This window comes from Elaeis guineensis, chromosome 12 (genome assembly GCF_000442705.2).
Source record: "Elaeis guineensis isolate ETL-2024a chromosome 12, EG11, whole genome shotgun sequence".
NCBI classification, from domain to species: Eukaryota; Viridiplantae; Streptophyta; class Magnoliopsida; order Arecales; family Arecaceae; genus Elaeis; species Elaeis guineensis.
The window spans coordinates 11797988-11818822 of record NC_026004.2 but is presented as its reverse complement, the minus strand read 5'-3'; the positions used below and the strand labels follow the sequence as shown (position 1 = coordinate 11818822).

Below are 20835 nucleotides of genomic sequence, written 5' to 3'. Positions count from 1 at the left end.
AGAAGTAGTGTGTCGTTTTCTTCATTTCTTCAAGTTACTTGCTGAAGGGGTCATGTAATAATCCAAATCCGAAGATGAAAATAGACGTGTAATTTATCCGCGGACTCGGTCCTATTATGAATAGACCTTACCCGATTACCCGACCAGGAACTCTATACTAGTGCCGTGCGAGTCCGTGGATCGGGTCCAAAAACGGGAATCGTATCGGATTCTATTAGCTTCTGCCGCCCTCCTCGCCGATTAGGATTATTTACTTCTCCTTGAAAACAGAACCGGCCGTTCGTTCTATCGAATCATCGGTGGTTTCGGCTCTCCTTCCTCTCGAGTCCGTTCCGTTTGATTTGCTGAGGCAGGCGGGGGGAAGAAGATAGAAGGACAGACGGAGGGAGAGATAGAGAGAGAGAGGACTAGGGTAAGCCATGGAATCTATACTTTCTTGTGTTTTAATTCTTTGAGACCGTGGGCGAAGAGTTGGAGGCGGTGGAAGCCGAAGCCTATCCGTTCTTGCTCCCTCGAATGCCGTTCTTTCTGCTGGATTTTATATTGGATTCTGTGGAGATTTTTTTCTTTCAATTCCTTGTTGATTCACACCGGCCCTGTTTAGATATAATTTGACGACTTTATACTGTTGGGGAGCAATTGGTCCTATTTCCATGGGCGAGTTCGACGGTTTTATTTTTGTCATTGTTTTTTTTCCCTTCTATACTATAGAAGAATTTTATTCGTTTTCCATCAATTACGCGATGAAGTTACCCCCCCGCCCTCATATTTCTGTTTGATCATTTATATCAGGATGATGTTTGTAATCTCGGAAGAAAAATATGGTTTTGTGAAAATTGTGGTTGTCAAGATAGGGTTTTCTTTATGTGGTGTCAAGGAACTGTTGTGGTTGTTTATGTTATAATTTTTTACCATTTTTGGATTAAGGTTTGCAAGATACTGCATGTGCGGAGTGGAATTTTTGGGGGTCAAGGAGCGTGGGAGACATGAGGATGTTGAGGTGGTTGTGGGGTAAGCTCGGACGTATGGTGTTAGAGTTTTAGTAAATCAGATGATGATTAGGAATGGGGGAAAACGGTTTGAGATGGTTTAAAGTTCTCAGGATACGTCAGAATGCAGTGGCGAGGGAGGGCATCACGTCTTTTATAAAGGTTGAATGGTTGCTAATGCTTGGTTGAGATCACTGAAGACTTGGATGGAGGGGGGGAGGCTTGTGATTGGATGACATTCTTTTGTTGCAAGAGGAATTGGCTCTTGATAGGGGTCATTTGTGAAGGTGAATCCATGTAGCCAATTCCTCAAATTGAGGGGATGAGGCTTGTGGTTTATATCTGTGTCTTATTCCTTTGATCTAATATCCAGTTTCTGTGGGTAAAATCCTTTTAAAAGAGTTAACGTATCAAGTTCGTAATCTTTGGTTTCTCTTCTTGCAGAGGCAGTGGATAACCTGAATTTATCTGGTACCTGTATCTGTTCTATTGTTATAAGCTCAACATAATGAAGGCTATTCATCAGCATGGACTTCTTCCTGGATTGACAACCAGTGATCACAATGGAGGAGGCAATAAGAGAATGAGATATTCTTTTAGGCCTAGTTCTTCCATCTTGAAAGAATATTGTCTGTCCATTGATCATGCAAAGTCGTCTCTTTCTGCTTTTAATGCATGTAGAAAACGTACCGTTCCTGTAGTCAAGAGTCAGTCTTGTTCAGATTGTGACACGGGTCCATATGATGTAAATGGAAGACCCAGTCAGAAGAATGAGTATCATTTGGATGGCACTAAGGATGGCATACTGTAAGCTCCCTATCAGTTGTTCCCTCTAATTGTTCTTTTCAGTTCTAAGTTTGTCAAGGTTTAGGACAAAATCTTAATGGCTATTTACATAGAATAGTATAATATTGATAGCGCTTTGATCTTATGTAGCAGAATTATGTCAATATGTTATTGCTTAGGCAGTTCAAAATAATCACGAATATCTTTCACCACATGATAGCAGTTAATTTGTTGCTCTCTGTCACATGCATACTGCACATGCAACATGTGAAATCCCTTAGTGCATACCCTAGTTATTATATGCTTTTTAAATTGTCCCAAACTGATGTTATCTTTCATTTTGTTTGGATTTCCTGAATTCCAAATGATCTAACAGAGTTGTTGCAACAACTGGTCTCTCTTAGTTAGTCTTTCTTGGATTACATATATCAAATAAAACACTCCTATGAAAGTTTCTGCAACATTATTTTAGAAAGATGAGCATTTTTTTGTATATGTATCTTCTGTATACTAAAATGTGTAGACTGATGCTACATACTCGAATGCAAAATGATCAGGAGTTGACAAAGTGTATTCCATTAACTGATTGGAGCATGGCATGATAACCTTTTTTTTGCAAAACTGAGTTACATTTATTTCTGTGAACCAAATGAGCCTTCAGTATTCTCAAAATCATCTTTGCAGCCATTGATCTTTCAGAAAGAGAAAGTTCTTCTAGCACTTCATACAATGAAGATTACCAACATACATGAAAGGGAGGCTATCTAGGCAGCTTCATGTTCATTTTCTTATTCCTCTTCTTTTTCCCTTCATATTCGTTTTGGGATGGCAACTTGCATACATATTTTTTCTTTTCTTTCTCATTTTCTTCCTTCTTATTTCTTCATCTACATTCTTCTACCTCCTCTTATTTGTTGCCTCTCTCATCGTCCCTTTTCCCAGCCCTCTTCTCCTTGCATTATTAGTTTCCACCCTTTGGCTTCTTTATTTTATCTTCATCTTACCTTTTCCCTCTTTCTTCTATAAATTTCTAGGAGTTGTTTTGGTCCTTTCCTACTTTCATGTCATCCCCTCTTTCCTTCTTCCCTATTGGTCTTTATGTTTTGCTTAGTGTTTTTATTGTTATTCTCATTGTTGTTGTTAACTATCAACTCTTTTGCACACCTTAGAAAAAAAACATAAAGTTTGATAGTTAAAACACTAGGAAACTTGATAAGGAATAATTAGATCATATATACTTGAAAGTTGAGAGTTTGGAGACTACTCTTTTCGCATGTATACAGTGGGATTTTATGTCTGACTTATGGTTAGCAAGTTGCAGTTGCAGAATAATAGTGTTATCTTTAAAGCCCATGATGACACGGATAGATTTGTGGGCTATGAGCACAAAATGAAAAGCTGATTGCTTTTGAATGATTTAAATTTATATGTGCTGCTTCTGTAAAGTCTATATTGGTCTCTTGTTTGCCCTTTTCTTGATTTAGAATTGGTTTTCACCCCAGATTCTATATTGCCTGTAAGGGAGAAAAGTGAAGAAAATATCAAATGATTTGCAGTCTGTTCTCAACACTTGTTTTATAAAGTTTATTCTCAATACTTGCTACAGTGCATTCTTCAGGCTTTTTACAATATGTTTGTAGCCTTGTTCTATGACAGGATTTATGATTAACTGTTGTCAATTCTGACAGTAATTCATGTGTTTTTCCCCAGTAAGTTAGGCAGAAGTCCTGCCAATGTTCTGCATCCTGGTAATGTGAGAAATGAGCTTATAATTCTTGCTTTACCAGCTATTGTCGGGCAAGCTCTTGATCCACTTGCACAACTGATGGAGACAGTATACATTGGTAGATTAGGTATTGTCTCTATGCTGCTACAGCTCTCTAGCACCACTATGCTGCTGGAAATGTGTCATTCCCTTTGATTAAATCAATTTCTTCCATGGATATTACTTGTTTTACTCTTTATATCTATATTTGCTGAGGGTCATTTTTTTCAATTAATTTGTCATTGCTAACCTTTTATATATTTTATTTTTGTAGATTTATATGTTGATAATGTGATTAGATTTCTTTATTTATAACTGTAAAATACTGAGCTGTTGGACTGTAAAGGATGGATCAACATGAAGTCTGGACTGTCTCTGGACCTTACATTTACTCTCACAAGAACTCCAATTTCATATCATTGAGACACTCTTATTAGATAGTGTGATGGGTTTGATCTTTGGTCTACACTCTATTTCCTCTTCGAGATTTGATTTGTCAAGTTACAAGTACCATGGTTCACCTACTTTTTTTAAGATTTGAACCATTAAATGTTAGCTCATCTATTGGGAATCATCTGCTTGTTCTAAGTTTGCAAATCCGAGTTGCTTGTTGGGGACACCTATGTAACAGGAGTTGAATACTTTGTTTTCTTGTTATTCTTAGAATGTCCTTGATGTTGCAGAAGTTGGGCAGCATTTTAGCATTTAGCAACCAGGATAGCTGCACAAACATAACTGCTTGAAGGGGGAGCATGTTTTACTGGATTATGATCTGAGTTCATTGAGGTGTATCTTTGAGTCCTTCAGTAGTTTAGGGTGGAATGGCCTGACAAAAGTCCAACTTCTAAAATAAAGCTGTCTTTGTAAGCTATATTGATTTTTTAAAAAGTCAAGAGTTCAGTTGTCCTCAAAATTATCTATTTCATTGGGTAGGCAACTGAGTCTGTAGCTAGCAGAAGGTCATTCTACTATACATTCACAGATGCATATATGCACATATTTATTTTATAACACGTATACATTTATAGTTGGTTGTTCAGAAATGTCTCATAGCTAACTTTTCGGGATCAACCCAACTGCTTTATAATGCAGCTTAGTTGTAATCATCCTATTGTGCATGACATTTATGTGATATTTTCATTCTGCATTTGTTGGAACCTCTAGATAATTTTAGTTGGTTTTGATCTTATTTGTCCAAAGGTCCTGTGGAGTTAGCTTCAGCTGGGGTTTCAGTGTCCATCTTCCATATTATATCGAAGCTCTTTAATGTTCCATTATTGAGCATCACAACTTCATTTGTAGCAGAAGACGTTTCAAAATATGCCACTGGACAAGCTATTTCAGGTGCTCCATGGTTAAAAAAAGAACATATATGAAAACCTGAGGGGATCTTTGCCTAGCTGACTTAGATCAATGGTTTTGTAGGTAGGGGTTTTCCAGAAGAGAATTTCAAGGATAAACAGGTATGCAGTGAGATGGTAGAGAGACTGAGACTACCGTCTGTGTCCACTGCCTTACTTTTAGCTGCTGCAATTGGTACCATTGAGGCTGTAGCTTTGTTCTTGGGAGCTGGCTTGTTTCTTAACATCATGGGTGTGCCACTGGTAAGTTCCTGACGGACTTCAAGCTAACTTCAGGACTATTGGCCCTTCTTTCTTCTGTCTTGGAACTATTATCTGTCATTGCTACTGAGAAAAACCCTGACCTCTTTTACTTCTATATTTCAAGCATTATTTTTTTTTGCAGTTGCTCCCGTATAAAAATTCTTTTTTTTTTTTTGCATGCAAATGCCTTCATTTGCCCAGAAGCTGAGATCGCAATATTTGATGCGAACTCTGTTCCATCTTTTATATTCATGGTTTTCTATTTACAGGGGAAGATTGTTTCATAAAACTCATTTTCTGAACAGGCTTCACCTATGCGTTATCCATCAGAGCTGTTTCTTTCTTTAAGAGCCTTGGGGGCTCCTGCAGTTGTAGTTTCTTTGGCAGTTCAAGGTGTCTTTCGTGGTTTTAAGGATACAAAGACTCCTCTGCTTTGTGTAGGCAAGTTTGCATAGAGTATTGAAATTATATGTCATATGTACTGTGGAGCTTTTCTGTTTATCTTCTAATACGTAGCTTCAAGTAACACATTTGGCATTGATGCAGGACTCGGCAATCTTTCAGCTGTGATTTTACTTCCAGTACTTGTATATTCTTTCCATCTTGGTATAACTGGAGCTGCTATTGCCACTATTGCATCTCAGTATGTACCATATTCCATTAGCCTTACTGTATAATTCCATTAGTACTTAATAAAACTAACCTTTAATAATTTAGTACTCCGGGACACTGATGAGTTGACACAAAAATGATAAATGTACTCATGAACATTGGAAGTTTTTAATTATATTTCCGCCTTTCAGTTTCATAATATTCATGTTATCCAAGGTTTCAAATACCAATAGTGTACATTGTACTGTTTTTTTCTGCCAGAATGGTACGGTACTAGGTACTGACACAAGCAATGGGATTGTGTCCTGTATCGACATACTGTGTATCGGTGCCAGAAACCTGCTAGAAGATGTAGTGCCCGTCGTACCATCTTGTTTTGGTGGTTTTTGAAGCCATGGACAATGCTGGAAACCTGCCAGAACAGTATGGTTGCATATGATGAGATTTTAATTGTTTATAACCTCATTGGTTTTATATTTATTATTGGTGCATATGATGTAGCATGTTGAAGTGATCTTCATTTATCATGTGAATCTGTATAGCATCTATTATTAAGATCACAAAGGGTATATTTACCCAAATATTCATAAATGAATAATCTGTAAGAGTATATTTGCTTTATGATTTTAGCTGTATTATGGAGTTCCTTGTAGTACCTGTTTGAAGTTAACCTTTTAAATGTTTCAGGTATATTACAACCTTTCTGCTTCTCTGGTCTCTTGGTAAGAGAGCTGTTATATTACCTCCTAAGATCGAGGATCTGCAGTTTGGTGGATATATTAAATCTGGTGAGTAATATATTGGAAATAAATTTAGTGGTTCAGAACATCTGCAGCTTTGATTCTGAAACCAAATCTGATGCTGTATGGTGATAGCATGTCTCAAACAATTGTTACATAGCTATGGATGAGGTCTCCACAGTTTTTTTTTTTTTTGATCCAAAAAAGGTCTTCTGCAACATTATTGTTACTAGATAACTTCTAGCCATGCAAGGTATTTGCTTGAGTATTAGTGGCAATATTTAGAGTCATGTTGTGCATTCATCATTGTTGCATTACATTTTCAATCATGTGATCTGTAATCCAATCTGTAGATTAGTTTACCATATCAAAACAAATAGCTGTTGTTATCATTGAGATAAGAAGCTAGATGCAACATATGTGCTAGAAATTTAAACCGACGTTGTGCAAGATCATTAGATTGGTTAGAGGTTGAAGAAAATTGTTTATGATTAATACTCAAAGATGAAATTGAAATTTTAGAGTTTGCTTGATTTCGTAGCATCTTCCCTGATATACATAGTGTCAGATGATCTATGCCCTATGAGTAGGAAACAATACCAAGGATGGAACGTATAGAATCCAGTTACAAACCTTTTAGGATAAAATTCATAAGAGATATGCTACAGATTTTTAGATAAGAATACAAAAAGGAAATTTGAATGGCGTCGAGTATGTATGTCCTTTAACGTTATAGGCTACTCAAACATTTTAAACCACTTTAAGCTGAAGGTGGGTTGTACACCTGGAGTTTACTATGAGATGAACCAATATAATATGTACAGTGCATCTGCTGATGATAATCTATTATATGGTAAAGTAGGGATGAGGATAATTACAGGAATGACCCACATGGTGCATTGAGATGATGCATGGTTGTAAGTGACCATTAATTAGAGGTAATGAGTTGTGGTAGCTTTGATGCAAATGATGAATTGTTATAGAAGGGGTAGTGTTAGTGATCATGGAGGCCAGCATTTGATTCAAGAAGTTACCATCAGTAGTTAGTACAATTGCATGAGACTGGGATAATTATCAGTTGTATTAAAATAAAATCAGCTGCAGTTTTTCTGGTTTCAGTTGTCTATTGGGTAAATTGATGTGAACCTTAACTGAAAATGCTATTTTCTTTCCATGCATAACTACATATTTAGTATCTTCAATGATTCCTTTTCTTGGGTCATCTAGATCTTCAGTCTATTGTGAGATTCCGACCATTCCTACCAGTTTTATTATTTCTTGTTTCTTATGTGTCGTTCTCTGAATTAATGCAAGTTATTATTGGAAATTTTGATTTCTTAGGGGGCTTGCTTCTGGGAAGAACTCTCTCAGTTTTAGTAACCATGACCCTTGGAACATCAATGGCTGCACGACAAGGGCCATTGGCTATGGCTGCTCATCAGATTTGCTTGCAAGTATGGCTGGCTGTATCGCTACTTACAGATGCATTGGCTGTTTCTGCGCAGGTAGGTGGAGATTTACCAAGTCTGGATCATGTGCATGTCCATTTCTCTTGATGGCCATGTAACATAAACAATTCTTTGCATCCAATTTTGGTTTCTTTAACTTTTAGAAGCCATTCCTCACCACTTTGTCTGTGTATGAGTGGATGCTGATCCATTTTTTTTTAGCCTAGGGATTCTGATTTTTATTCTCATCGGTTTATTAAACTATTCTTGCTAATTGGTAGGCATTGATCGCAAGTTCTTTTGCCAAATGTGACTACAATAGAGTGAAGGAGATTACTCACTACGTCTTAAAGGTAATCCCTTTATTTTGTATTATTACATTGAACATTAAGATGCAATATGAGTTCCCAGTAATTTGTTACTAAAATATTATTAGCTTACATTGCGGTCTGACAGACTTGGTTTATTGACTGAAGCACACTTTTAAGCATAATTTGATTTACTTTGTTATGGAACTACTCTGACCAACACATGTTTTTCCTTTCAGACAGGATTGTTTATTGGTATTGCTTTAGCTGCAGTCCTTTTTGCATCATTTGGTAATCTTGCAGAATTATTCACTAAAGATGCAGGAGTGCTTCAAATTGTTAGAACTGGTGTTCTGGTATGCATATTTTGCATTATATTTGAATTAGCTTTGTCTTCATTCTTGACCTCCTTGATTTTTCTCCTCCAATTTATTTCAGTTTGTCAGTGCCAGTCAACCAATCAATGCTCTTGCTTTTATTTTTGATGGTCTCCATTATGGTGTTTCAGATTTCTCATATTCAGCTTGCTCTATGGTATGTTGCACCTTCTGAAAGCCTAACTTCATTGGTGTCAGCTTGGTTTACACTGTGTTGGCCTTGACATAGTTTTGTTGGTTTTCCAGATGACTGTGGGAGCACTATCTTCTTTATTCTTGCTATATGCTCCATCCATTTTTGGCCTTGCAGGAATTTGGTCTGGCTTGACCCTTTTCATGAGCTTGCGAATGTCTGCGGGATTTTTGAGGTAATTCATGCATGTTAATGGAAGTATTAGTTATCATGCTTGCGCCAGTCAGCATATTCATCATTTTCCATCCTTCCGTGTTTATTATCCCATGATGGTTGTTCATGCTTGATGAATTTAATATTTGTTTAGTGCAACTTATTAGTATGCAGAGGCAGTTTGGTAATACAGTTTTTAACTTGTATGCTGTAGCTCATGCTCAAACTTGACATACCTACCTAGTTCACAATCCACATGGTTAGTTTTTCTTGCCATCAAAATGTATCTATATCTATATCTATATCTATATCTAGATCTAGATCTGTATTTATATCTATATCTATATCTATATCCATATCTAGATCTAGATCTGTATTTATTTCTATATGTATATCTATCCATCCACACACACACACACACACAAGCCTCTAGATCATGGTTTCTTGCTTCAACTGAGCTAGACTGACACTGATCAAAATTGGACCTGCTTCCATCATGTCTATATAATACTGGTATCTTGAGCTGCAAATGACATGAGGTGTATATAAGCAGCTTGGGATCTGCCGATGGTGGCTTATTTAGGCTTGGTTCATTTAGGAGATGGCTGAGCTCAAACAGAGTTCAGAGCTCAGCTCATTTACATTGGTGGCTTGCGAAAGTAAAAGGTTGCTTAGCTCATCAATAAATGCTTTGCTCAGAACATATGAACTGAGGTTGAATTACTTATGTTAAGCTCAGTCAAGTTTGAGCTGAGCTCAAGCACACCTTTCCTATGCTGAACTGAGCCTGGGGAGCCTGATACTTGGATCATCCGATCTTGTATGCATTTATATGAATGCTTACACCTCCTTGCAATGTTACCTCCTCCAAATGACTTCTCTATTTTGAGTTGTGTGTGATTTGGTAATACAAATACTTGCATGCATTAAGTAACTTAAGTTTGTAGCATCATACTTATCCGATTTCATGCAAAGGCCCAAAGATTAATTTTAATCAAATTATGAAGCCTTCGTTTAGGTTTACAACTCTTATGTTGGATATCATCAGTCATTGAAAATTTTATCTTACAGCTCGTATACCTATTTGACTATTGTGCATTCTTGTTCTTTTCTGAATCCCTCAACATCCAAGACTGGAATCTCTACTCTCATGTTTGATAGTGTTGTCTTAATTTTCAACAGAACATCCAAAAATATTTTTCAATTAATTCTTTTTGTTGTTCATTCCATCCACTGTCTTCTTGGGCACATATTTAGAGAGTATTGGAACCATACCATACCTCATCATGATTAACATCTATATTTTGATTCAACTGAAGCTGGCTGCTTTCATTTTGCAGATTATATTGGAAAACAGGTCCATGGTGGTTCTTACAGCAGGAAATTCCAAAATCTGAGGTAGGTGATGACATCCTAGCTTATTTAATGCTTTAATTTATAGTTACTACAAAAGCATATTTTGTAATCATGTTTTATGTAGTGAGCTATCATATTTATGCCTATGCTCAAAAAGCCTAATGGTCAGATAAAAGTTTATCTGCTCGTTTTGGTAGAAAATTGAACCTAATGACATCATGGAATCCTTTGAAAGGATGTTGAAGAAATCTCCCTCAAGATGTTTGTGCTTGAAAAGACCAGTTTCGAAGATAACCATAACTTGCAAAACTTTCCCCATTAATCTCGTGTTTCCATCACTTCCAATACAGGGCCTCTGGTACACAATCACACGGTACCCCGAATATCAGCTTCCTTCTCTCCTTTTCTTTTCTTTTCGTTTTTTACATAATCACTAGGTTTTGAACCCCAGACCTCCTGAAGGAGGAGCCCCTGAGATTGAGGTGCTAACCAACAGTGCTAAAGTTGCTGTTCATTCCTCTTCTTCTTAAGAACTTTCAAATAGAAATTGTTTTAAAGCTTTTTGATCCCCTCCTTGTCATTTAGTATCAAAACATGTTTTGTACTGTCTTTAGTTCTCTGCATATGAATGTATCTGATGCGCACGCCCCCTCCTAATTGCCAAATTTGAGTTCGTGAAACACATTATGGTGGTTGAGATGCATCAAAACGTATTTTCATTATTTCTACCCTACATGAGTTGGATAGATAACATCCATGCTTTTTTTTCCTTTGTAAAACTCCACCAATATTTCATTTCTTGGATTTTCTTGGTTATGGACTGTAATCAAAGTTTCATGTATGAAACTATGCTGCGGGCCCACTTGAAACGTCATACATGAGAAAACCATTTGAAGGAAATTAGCTTAAGCATCAATTAGCAGTTTTTTTTTTTAATTTCTTACAATACCAGTATATGCGACTGCTAAACTTGCATGCTTTCAAAATTATTGAGACTAAATGGAGAAAGCATTATTTTTTAAACTCTAGTATAATGTTTGGACAATTCGTGCTATGTGCCTAAAAAAATAAAAGTGATGCATGATTTTCAGATTAAGGGCTAACCTTGAAGTTTCACATCAATCTGTATGATTTGATTGCCATTATATTTGTAATGACTGTTATAGAAAGCATTCTGATTTCTTTCTTTGCTGGCATGTCCTTGTGATACCTTCTGGCCATGCAGCCCCAGTATGACTCAGTTACCGTGGCCCCAGTTGAAACTGGCGAGGTGGAGTATGCAAATGCACTCACTGATTGAAGCGCATCTATAAACCGTGACCAAGAATTGACAGTTTTCGTGCTGGAAATGTGGATCAGTCTCAGTTCTTGCTAGAAGATAACAATGTCAATAATTATAATTTGCATTTTTTTCTTTTTTTGTTTCTTACAGCATTTGATTTTTTTTTTTTTTTGGGAGATATGCGAAGATCAGAGCATTGTGTGCAAAGTGGGAATTTTCAGTGGGAAACCAATATTTCTTTCCTTCTAAAGAGACATTGTGATAATTCCTCTAAGAAGAAAGAGCGTGTTACTACTAGAATTTGCATTTGCATCTGCCCTCCATTCCCAAAGCTTAATAGGAAAGGAACGAGCAGGAAAGAAGCATCGGCTAGCCATTCCTGATTATGGTTGAAGATTGTGCTCTACCCCGTTCTTTTGTCCAGGACCGAAAAAAAAGGATGGTCATATATTGGAAATCAGGAAATAAATTAAAAATGCTATTCTGTCTCCTGTTCGAAAGCTTTGGAATTAACAATTTGACACTTCCAATTCCCTTTCATCCGTCGTGCCGTTCATACCATCATAAGATAGTTAAGAAAAATGATGCGAAGGACATGGCTTTGATGCAAGCATTGCTTGAATGATATTAAAGGATTCCATCTTTTCAAACATACGTTATTAGATGGACGACTTCTGTGATTCTTACATGACGTATTACCAATAAATTTATTACTTCACAAGTTGCCTTAGAGGAGATGGGATTTTGTCACCATAACGATCATGGCACTATTATCTCACTTTTTGTAATACACATGAATTTAAATGAAAGACAGACTTGTAACAAAGAATATACAGAAATTCCGGCGGTAGAAGTTAATCGATTACATGTTTATAAAGGAATAAAGCGTGATTGTCAAAACAAAATTGTTTGCAATCACACAAGCCTCCCCGGACCGACAGTAGCAAGCATTGCAAGCACAATTTGAAAGACTGCCTTGCAGGAAACATTTAGTCAAACACTTGGTTGTCGTTCACCTAGCCAAGCAGCACCAATTATCTTGCATGTCTTCTAATACCTCTACAGCTTCAGCCCTACCTAATTGTCTTGCATGAACCATCACCACAGGATCTGTCTGCAACATTATATTCTAACATGCTGAAAAAACTGCCTAATCAAGGTTGGACTCAACCCCTTCATGATATTATCAAAATAATAAAGCATTGGCTGAACATATAACGTGTTAGAAAGGGTTGTCTTCTAGTCCATACCTTGATGTAATGCCATCAGAGCTGTTCCCGCCCATGCATTTCTTGCCATAAATCTAGAAGCAACTTAGGAAAATGATAAACAGATGACTTGCCCCTATTCAAATTCAAATTGAAAGGTTTGAGTATGTTGGTCTGCATTTACTCTTTGATATCCTTGAACAAAACATGAACATCAATAAAACTGAAGATAGCAAGAACAGCCTGAAATAAGTTCTTAATTCTTGCATCCCAAGTTCGAGGCCCTCAATTTTCTTGCTTTCCCTACTATCACCTATCAAGCTTCCATCTACTACATTACCACCTATAGGAACCCACTTGACCGCAGAGACTGCCAAATGGATACTGTCTATCCGGCTGGGCACCATCTCAAAAAGCATGAGGAATGTTGCAACCCATTTGTTGAGCACTGTCTGAAAGCCAAAATAGTATTGCATAAATATTCTAATACCGCATCTAAAAATAAAAAGTAACAATCTTTTTCGGATCACATACATTGAATGTAACTTTATCTACTGGATTGAACATTTTGAAGCAGTCTTTTGAAGAGGCTGACAGGTCTCCATAAATCTGCTCATTGAAAAGGTCAACAAAATCATTCACTTTGAATGATTTACATAACTTTGGTAATTGCCGAAAATAATTGCTAACTTGCCTCGAAAGTGAAAGCCATTGGAACCTTGGCAATGTCATACATGTAGTCAGTTGTTGTTCCATGTGCAAGATACCTGCAAAATTAGTTAGTTTAATAGCAGTATATTTTGGAATTCTCTGATTTCTATTGGTAAATATCGCTCAGTTATGGTACAAACCCAACAGAGCCTCCACCAGAACCAATTAAGCATTTGTCTTGAAAGTAACGATGATTCAAGTCTTGTAACATTGACCTCATTAAGCGTGATGTGAGTCCGCTCGGTGTAGAATTTTTGTGATCATATGGCATAAATAAAGCCTGTAACCAAACAAAAAGAATGAAGCAGAGGAAACGAAAACAAAGATCCCCACCCTAACCATTTCAGTCCATTTAATCACTATTTCCCAAGTTAATGCACTTAAAATGTTACACCACAAGCCATGGGAATCAACACCAGGCAGAGAACCCTAGGACTGGAGGAAAAGAAAGGTGGATTCGATTGTTTAACCTACCAAATTTTTCACAGCTGAGAGGATAAACACTCACAGATATACACATATAAAGCCTACAGGATCAAGTTTATGTAGTTTGTAAAAGATCTTCTTTATGGCAAACAAAACATTGGTTCAAGAGCTAAAGATTTCATTTTAAAAAAAAAAAAAGAAAAGAAAAAGATGGGTTGTTCAAATTGAAGATTTATACTATTGGCATTGATCCAGACCTCCAAAAATGCCTAGAAACCACAAACCACATGTTTTGAAGGTCTCTAGCCTGCACATCAAATGAATGAAAAACAGACAGCTTTAAGGGCATGATATGACATTTTTCTATCGAAATAAATGTTTCAATTCATATATCCTATCATGTATTTTGGAACATTAGTTGCAAGAGTCCTCTTTTGCACCAATTTGATGTATAGGTAGCAGGCTGTCAAAACATGTAATGATTGATTTTTAGGCGTGTCTAGTGGTGCATCATGATATATAGATATTGATAAAATAAGGGCTTGTTTGGGAAGTTCCCACTGGATCTAGCAGGATTAGCAGGGACAAGAGCTTTTTCTCCTTTTTCCTTTTTTTCTTTTAATGATATTTGTCGGGTGCGAGTGTGGGAAGCCAGGGTGGGGATTTGGAGGGAGGTGTTGCGGGGGTGCAGAGGGTTGCAGGGTCCAATCCCTGCTGGATTCCGGGAGAAAGGGAAAAAACTCTCGAAGTCTTTTTTTAATCCCTCAAGGATTGGGCTTGTGTTCCATCGCAAGGGAGCCCTTCTAAAACAAAAAAAAAAAAAGCACATTCTCTCTCCATCTATTCTACCAGTATTTTACCAAACAGGCCCTTATGGATTTTGAGTTATTAAATATTTTACTAAAGATTTAACATTTGGTGTGAAGTCTAACACTGTGTTATATAACCGGGTTTTGATTTTTCAGGTACTGATTAGCTTAAACCAGACCCAACACAATAACACTTCAGGTGTTCAAATTTGGGATCCAAACCTGACCCTATGGGCTATCAAGCTTGTTTTTCCCATGGCCCAAATCCAAGATGGTGGGCTAGCTCTCATTCATGTTAGGTGGGATATCAGCACTATATTGCCAGCCCATCCCTCTTCCGATCATGCTTTTTTATTTACCTTGATTGATTAATGTTAAACTACTTTATTTTTGTCATCGATTCCCTAAACCCTGCACTATCACTTTTCTTTGCTTTTCTAGTGTCACATGACTCACCAAAGCTTTGTCAATGCCACACCAATCTAGCAACCTCTTATACTGTCTCCAACTTATATGAGGACAATTATTATTGTATATGAGTGGTATGATAAGGTTTTGATTATTGAAGGATATCACCATATTATCAAATGCTTGCTTTTATGTAACTACATGGGAATTTATGAAATGGCAGCCCTTTATTTTGTCTGCTCCATTTACCCACCTCTTTTACAACATCTATAAGCAAGCATCTTTTCCATCAGCACAAGGTTGCCTAATGTAGTCACCCAAACTCGACAGATTGAATTAAAATGAAAGGAGGAACCTGCAATATTGGGGTATTTGACAACTGATAGAGCAGGGGAATAAGATAAAACCTTCCATCCCTTCATGCAGATAGGCAACAAGAGATAAAGTGTAGTAGTCAATAATTTGTTAGCAAAACGGTATATAAGTTGGGGTAGCCTCGGAAATAATACCAATAGGGGAGGAATCAGGGCTGTATTAAATAAGAGCAGGTGTACCAAGTCTAATAAGAGAAGAAGACATGTTGATTTCATTAATTCTCCAATGAAATCATGAAATGTAGGAAAATACTAGATGAGTGCAGAAGTTTCGTGGTTCCAATTAATATATCACAATCATAATTATCTATCCTCTCCCATTGATTTGGAGTCATGCCAACTATTCCTATTTAGGACCACCTCTGATGTTATTTCATGTTCTCTATATCTTTCCTCACAACTATTCCTCTTTTCTTACAATCTTCAATACAAAGTAAAGTACCTCTCCATACATGAGCTGCCTCAATTTTTTCGCTATACATGTTCATGCCATCTCAATCAATTTTCCATCACTTTGTCTTTAATTTTTGCAAACTATAAACTTTTCTAGTCTCTTAATCTATCCTTGCAAGTTTTACCACACATTGATCTTAATATTCTTATTTTGGTCAAATTTAATTTGTTTTCATATGCTTTCTTTATTGCCCAACACTCTAATCCATACAAGATTGCAAGTCTTACCATTGTTTTATAGAATTTTCCCCAGATCTCCAAGGCATGTTCTGTCACATAATATTCTAAATACGTCTCCACTTCAAATAGTTCTAGTTCTACTACATATATCGTCATTTATCTCTCCTTTATTTTGTATTACAGATCTTAACCAACGAAATTGGTCACTGTGGTATCTCTTGTCCCTCAGTCTTCATTGATATTATGTCTTCATTTTGTCAAAAGAGGTAGTTTCAGAAACAAACTTAGCTTCATTCCAGGCCACTTAACGTTGGAAACAAGTCTTGTATTCCTTCCTAATTGAAAAGCGAACCTAACAAAATATCCGGATAGTCTATACTCTTAGTTTAGAAATTCAAATCTTTGCACAGTGATGCTTAGTGAGACAATTCAGACATACATTACATTCCCCATCAAAAAAATTCATTGTAATTGAATTGTAAGATAGCCTATTCAAATGGAGCCTTACAAAAAATAAAAGACAAAAATGAGTTAAGAATCTACCTCCATCCCAGAGTGTACATTCACCCAAATATGTGGTTCAAATGATTTGGTGAGCTTCCGCATTATTTGAGCCTCAGGCTCGCTAAAAGGGGCAATTCCAGGATTTTCTTCGTATGGATCATAGTCCTGGAAAAACAAACAAATGACAAAGTAAGAAATCATATTTTGACATGGTTAAAAATGAGACCATGTTTCAAAATTACACTAAGATTTAACCAATTATCATATATTTGCAATTAACTAAGATATGCAGCTGAAATAAGCTTTGCAAGTGAAACAAGACAAGCATGCTTATGTTATATTATGCATCCATTGACCTATACATCTTCTATCTCAGCTAATCCTTCATTGACCAACTCACCAACCTATTGCATTGTATGTGCCAAGGCTGCACAGATTCTCAACACGCTGTGTTTCAATTATATTGGAGTTTGTATGTCTTTCACCATTATCAGAGTCATGGTCATAAATTAGTTCAATTGTTGTCATGAATATAATTACCAAAGGTCTGTCTAGTAAATCCACTCATAATCCACATGATACATTAGTTGAATAAAATGGACAATAAATGATGTAAGGAGACTGGTAGATGCTAAACAAAGATGAAAAAAACTCCAAATCAAGTACTAGAAGAGCAATATGTTAGAGAACTGACCTTCTCCTTTTTCCCCCAGTCCACACTCCAATTTCTGTTGAGATCAACTCCTCTTCCTGGTGACAGTCAAAACTTCAGCAGAAGTGAAAATAAACAAACTAATTATAGACTATATACAACAAGTGATTTATTTTGAATAACCATTTCTTCGCTCACAAAGGTCCCCCGCCTCAACAAGTTTGCGACCATTCAGATTTTCCATTGGAACCACCTATCAAATATAAAGCAAAGTCATACCAAGTTCTTGGGAAAGCTTTTTATCTGTCTTTCAAAAGAAAGAAGCAAACATGTGGAATAATAGGAGGAAATTGTTGCTGACTGCCAAGTTTCAAAGAGAATAAAAGGAAAACAAACTTTTTGACATAAGCGTGGGTATATTAGAACTCAAGTTTCATAATTTACGCAAATATGAAGCATCAGCTAATAAAATAGTATATTACACTCAAAAAATGGCTGTTCAGTTGTTTCTTCTTTTCTCTTTTTTTAATGCTTTATTGCAAAACTACTGAAATGGTACAACCTAAAATACTCAAAATCCAAAGAATGCAATTGCAAAAGCACATTTCATTTGTTATCTTCTACTATTTATTTTCTAGGTTTTCCCCTGATTTTGGTTAATGTTTTTTTACAGCAATTTCCATAAGTTAGAGCACCAACCATGATGCCCCTACTTTGTGAAAACCTGTAGTAATTGGTTGGGTCAATATAGAAACTGAGTTTTCAAACACTAATAAAATGCACCAACCACAATCTACTTGATGCTTGGTACTGATGTCTTATGCATAATGCAATAATGTTGAGTTATCAAGTAGTTCCAAATCTAAGCATGTAACTAATAGATAAAACTTTGTTATATCAACTTTCTGTTCCAGAATGTTATTGGATTTTTTTTCTTTTCCTATATCATTTGCCAGGTTGTTTGTTTACATTGTTAGTGGGTCACGTTTGAAACTATTTTAATATATGACTTGATTTCTATGAAGATTAGTGATGCTTTGAATTTGAAGCCGCTTTTTCATGATCATATTTTGTTAGGCTTTTAATAACATTGGCATGATACATAAGTAGTGATAATGAGAAGTTTACCCAGAAAAAGTTACATTAGTCACTCCAGATTTAGTTATGATGGGGGGTTCAGTGCAACCCTCTTGGATAGCCTCCTAGACTGAAAAGAAAAACTCCTTTTGTCTCTCTTCACCTTTTTCGTTTTTCTTGGGGGCGAAGGAGCTATTTGACAACTCCCATTTTAGACCAATTGATAGACAAACTGCCTTGGGATAAATATGTGCAGTCCATTGGTCGTACTTATTAGCATGCTTGATCATGTCATAAATGAATTCCAAATGATAGAATGACTGTAGAGATTTAATCAACATGTGATTGCACATGCTAAAAGTGCAGGTTTGAAATTAGATTGCAGGATGACTAGCACTAATGCCTTGTGATAAAGAACATAAACTGTTGTTCATCAGAAAAAGGAGAAAAAAGGAACCCAAACTAAAATAGCTGCTATGATCTTACCTTAATTACAATATTTTCCAATATTTTGTTAAAGGATGCCGGTTTCATGCTGAGTATCTTTTGCTCTCTGGCTAGAACTGAAAGTAGATGCAATGCGACTTCAGAGGTAATAAGCTCCCTCCCGTGCTGCCCAAAGCTCTGGAAGACAAGGAATGGTCTGTCAAAAGTGCAAGCCATTAAAATCCAGACAAACTCATCTAGTAATTGTATTAAGGTACTAACTACTACTCACTGCACTACTATTCATTGCAATATCTTCGAAAATCCAACTCACTATCTCTACTTTGATGCATGCAAAATGATTAGCATCAGAAGAAATCCCTTCTTTACTTCTGAAGAAAACATGGAAATTCTTTTCTTATATTAAAACATCGAATAGCATCAATTGCTTAGTATTACACAATTCTAGGATCATTTGACACCACCCAGGTTCTCTCTAACGAAGCATGAGAAGACTCACCAGAAGGATCCGGAACTTTGACTTGTTACTTGTCTGCTTCTTGACATGATTGTATGTGACCACTACAATTTCTGCTGCATATCCCTTATTGTCTGCCCTCATTGTTTCCATCTATGGTATACAGGCCAAAATGCGATGTAAGTTACACATAAATGAATCCATGGAACATTGATAAAAGAAAACATAAGCTGACCCACTCACAGTTAACACATCTGGATGCCGACCCACCAAGGCCTTGATTTCATTCAACAAAGCACCACTGGAAAGTTAGAAAAGAAATAGTAAGGAAAAGAATGATAGTAACCCAACCTATTTGCCCAATTAAAACGAAAGAAAATCCATAATAAAAAAACATAAATCAAGAACCAGGATTCCCAAAAAGTCAGAAGTTTTCTGGCTACAAAAAAATTCCGATTAGTGAATCCTAATATTAAAAAACAAAATTAGAAAAAAGGGTTCATTGGATGGATCATAAAAATAAACTTAATTATTAAAATTAGTGAAAAAATGTTTTCGTTATATATTTATATGGACGCCCACTTCAAAACTCGCTAATTTCTGTCACACCGCCGTCTAGTTCAGCAAATTCAACTTGAGAATCGCATAAAGAAAGAAATCTGATTTCGTCTCAGCAGCGAAGTTAAAGAATTTCTTCACAGCATGGCCTTAGAAACCAACATCAACCCTCATTTTTGCTCCAGCACTCGAACGAGAAAAAGACCAACCCGATCCCATCTAGTATCGAATTAAAACTTCAAAAAACCATAACGTCAAGAATCGAAACCAAATTAGCAACTCTTCTATCAAAATTCAAACACAAAACCCAGTAAAGATCTCGTAAAACGCAAGAAGAAAAAACGGAGTTAGATCTGGTGAAAGATACCTCGAATGGTAGAGATCGCGAGGGATTGAGGTCCGAAAGGCGGAGGAATTGGCGCCATGGACGGCGGCGGTGAAAACGATGAGGAGGAGGGATAAGAAGCAGAGATGGAGAAGAAGGAAGCCCATCCGGGCGAAAAGAGAGGAATAGAGAGAGAAAGCTCTCGATTATTTTCGTCCCCTCTTCCCTCCTCTTCTACTCTTCTTCCTGCCAGCTATTTTTATTCTTCCTCTTTTCTACATTTTTTTTTTGGTTTTATCTTTTTGGGATTTTTCTCGTCGTCAATGAACGTTTGACTCGGAGGCGGTGCGACGGTAATTTTTGCGAGCGATGCAGAGGCCGACGAATAATGCTGAAAAATTGGGGGTTAATGTCCAAAAAATTTAGGTTATATGCCGGGCCCACCAACCAGGGATGTGGCGCTTATCCATCCTTTGAAACGTGCGCTGCCCCTGATTCGTCGGAAATGTCCGTCTTGTTTGGTGTTTGGTCCGCGTTTTCCGATTTCGGCCGCTTATTACAGGGACCAGGTCTAGTGGACCAATGCCAAATCCGGAGACGGTGGATAACGAGAAATTACTTCCTGGACCCCAC

The 20835-nt window shown here is 36.8% G+C and overlaps 2 protein-coding genes across 9 annotated transcripts; one reads left to right on the top strand and one right to left on the bottom strand.

The window, feature by feature from the left end:
- The first annotated feature begins 216 nt into the window (after window positions 1–216).
- On the top strand, window positions 217–11913 carry LOC105055193 (protein DETOXIFICATION 45, chloroplastic). Of its 5 annotated transcripts, XM_073246463.1 has the most exons (16): window positions 233–412; window positions 928–1276; window positions 1434–1796; window positions 3486–3628; window positions 4741–4884; window positions 4966–5144; window positions 5450–5585; window positions 5691–5787; window positions 6444–6544; window positions 7838–8001; window positions 8226–8297; window positions 8492–8608; window positions 8691–8786; window positions 8876–8997; window positions 10316–10373; window positions 11557–11913. In XM_073246463.1, the coding sequence occupies exons 3-16, from the start codon at window positions 1498–1500 to the stop codon at window positions 11629–11631; spliced, it is 1803 nt and encodes a 600-aa protein (XP_073102564.1). In that variant the 5' UTR covers window positions 233–412; window positions 928–1276; window positions 1434–1497; the 3' UTR covers window positions 11632–11913. The 5 variants fall into 5 exon arrangements, with proteins under 5 accessions (XP_073102562.1, XP_073102565.1, XP_073102561.1 ...); XM_073246461.1 differs by lacking the exons at window positions 10316–10373; window positions 11557–11913 and adding an exon at window positions 9190–9457 and having other exon boundaries at window positions 217–412; XM_073246462.1 differs by lacking the exon at window positions 928–1276 and having other exon boundaries at window positions 235–412.
- Window positions 11914–12355: 442 nt separating this feature from the next.
- On the bottom strand, window positions 12356–20476 carry LOC105055194 (uncharacterized). Of its 4 annotated transcripts, none has more exons than XR_002165836.3 (12): window positions 20245–20473; window positions 19563–19620; window positions 19362–19472; window positions 18902–19039; window positions 17522–17591; window positions 17381–17436; window positions 16726–16851; window positions 13673–13812; window positions 13516–13588; window positions 13356–13430; window positions 12864–13273; window positions 12356–12750 (listed from the first exon to the last, which is right to left on the bottom strand). XR_002165836.3 is itself a non-coding variant. In XM_010936946.4 (11 exons), the coding sequence occupies exons 1-11, from the start codon at window positions 20367–20369 to the stop codon at window positions 12968–12970; spliced, it is 1203 nt and encodes a 400-aa protein (XP_010935248.1). In that variant the 5' UTR covers window positions 20370–20476; the 3' UTR covers window positions 12356–12967. The 4 variants fall into 4 exon arrangements, 2 of the variants coding, with proteins under 2 accessions (XP_010935248.1, XP_010935247.1); XR_002165835.3 differs by having other exon boundaries at window positions 12356–12727; window positions 20245–20472; XM_010936946.4 differs by having other exon boundaries at window positions 12356–13273; window positions 13748–13812; window positions 20245–20476.
- Between the last annotated feature and the right edge of the window lie 359 nt (window positions 20477–20835).

What these genes read in the sequence shown, in the direction of transcription:
- LOC105055194 (XM_010936945.4), bottom strand. Translation starts at nt 20,369, where the DNA reads ATGGGCTTCCTTCTTCTCCATCTCTGCTTCTTATCCCTCCTCCTCATC. An exon ending in TCTGGTGGAGGCTCTGTTGG is followed by an intron (nt 13,589 to 13,672) that starts GTTTGTACCATA and finishes CTAATTTTGCAG; the next exon opens with GTATCTTGCACATGGAACAA. An exon ending in CAATGGCTTTCACTTTCGAG is followed by an intron (nt 13,431 to 13,515) that starts GCAAGTTAGCAA and finishes TTCAATGAGCAG; the next exon opens with ATTTATGGAGACCTGTCAGC.
- LOC105055193 (XM_073246461.1), top strand. Translation starts at nt 1,498, where the DNA reads ATGAAGGCTATTCATCAGCATGGACTTCTTCCTGGATTGACAACCAGT. An exon ending in AGTATACATTGGTAGATTAG is followed by an intron (nt 3,629 to 4,740) that starts GTATTGTCTCTA and finishes ATTTGTCCAAAG; the next exon opens with GTCCTGTGGAGTTAGCTTCA. An exon ending in ACATCATGGGTGTGCCACTG is followed by an intron (nt 5,145 to 5,449) that starts GTAAGTTCCTGA and finishes TTTTCTGAACAG; the next exon opens with GCTTCACCTATGCGTTATCC.